The sequence below is a fragment of the Sinocyclocheilus anshuiensis genome, unplaced genomic scaffold (assembly GCF_001515605.1).
Source record: "Sinocyclocheilus anshuiensis isolate Anshui unplaced genomic scaffold, SAMN03320099.WGS_v1.1 scaffold1576, whole genome shotgun sequence".
In the NCBI taxonomy this organism is placed as follows: domain Eukaryota; kingdom Metazoa; phylum Chordata; class Actinopteri; order Cypriniformes; family Cyprinidae; genus Sinocyclocheilus; species Sinocyclocheilus anshuiensis.
Genome location: NW_015557202.1, coordinates 5358 through 6643, shown reverse-complemented (window position 1 = coordinate 6643; position 1286 = coordinate 5358). Strand labels below are relative to the sequence as shown.

Sequence of the window (1286 nt, the reverse complement as noted above, 5' to 3'; positions counted from 1 at the left end):
AACACGCCTCTTTGATACGACGATCATGATTCTCTCTCTTTTAAATACAGATGTTTCAGAAGCGTATCATTTTGAGTTTTGAAACTTGCAGTATATTTTATTGTAGAGTAACATCCTATAAAATCCTACACCTACATTTTTTTATTTATTTCATTTCTTTTTTTATAAATGCTGTTAGCAATTACATTGATAAGTGTACCTTTCACTTACAGTAAATATAATCACGTAAATAGTGGGTTTGTACAAAGTTATTTAATCTAATCTTAAATGTGTCTTCTTTGGATGTATTTTATCAGACTTTTGCTCAGTGTCTGAGTTGGCAATTTAAGAACATGATTCTCTTGATTGTTATGTGTTCCAGTCTGATTAGTAGACGGTAGAGTTATGTCAGGTTTTTGTACAGTGTTCTTGTGTTTCCTGTGACTGTGGGCCTCAGAGCACAGTAATACAGAGCAGAGTCTGATACTGCAGCAGAGGAGATGATCAGATCCACACGGTTGATCTCTTTTGTGGATTGTTTTTCTTTTCTGAGCTTAGTAGAGAACCTGGGATCTACATCAGATGTCTTAGTCTCTTTCACACTCTCTATTATGAGCACATGAAATTGAGGAGCTGATCCGGGATGCTGACGGTACCATTGAAGTGAGTGTGCAGAGGAATAACTGCAGGATAAAGTAACAGTTGAACCCACTGCAGCAGATTCCTCAGTACTATCTGGTGTGATTTCATCTCCAAAACTCACACCTGGAAAAGAGCAAAAGAATAACTTTTCAAATAGTGTTTGAAATTGATTTATTACAGTGATCAATGATTTGAAATTATATACATAAAAAAATACAGGTAAATTTTAATGCTACATTGTCATTGTGGTAAAAAAATAATACATTTAGGATGTGATATTTAACTATAATAATTTAGCATTTAAGATTATTTATGACAAATTATTATGTTTATATCCTTAAAATTAGAAATACAGATGCATGCAAAACATACACAAAAGCACTTACATGTCAAGGCAGAAAGCAGAATGACTGAATGAAGAATCATTGTGCATGTGTGTGTTTCACTACAGCAGGACTGAGCTTTGTGACAGTCTAGCAAATGTAACAAGATCATCTCAGATGCATGTGCTAAACTCCTCCTCTTTCACACTCTTACAGTTGATGCCAAAAACTGGTTGTCAAATACACTTATTTTAAAACCAAACATTACATTTAATATAATAAATGTGAGATTGTGCGGGTCAAGAAATTATTTTTATACAGGTTCACAAAAGAATATTAAAA

General features: G+C 33.4%; 1 gene segment (V, D, J or C); it reads right to left on the bottom strand.

Annotated features, from left to right (window-relative positions):
* Positions 1–360: 360 nt before the first annotated feature.
* Positions 361–1076, bottom strand: LOC107678937 (Ig lambda chain V-II region VIL-like). The segment is given in 2 exon segments: positions 361–744; positions 1008–1076. Coding segments are annotated over 2 exon segments (402 nt in total).
* Between the last annotated feature and the right edge of the window lie 210 nt (positions 1077–1286).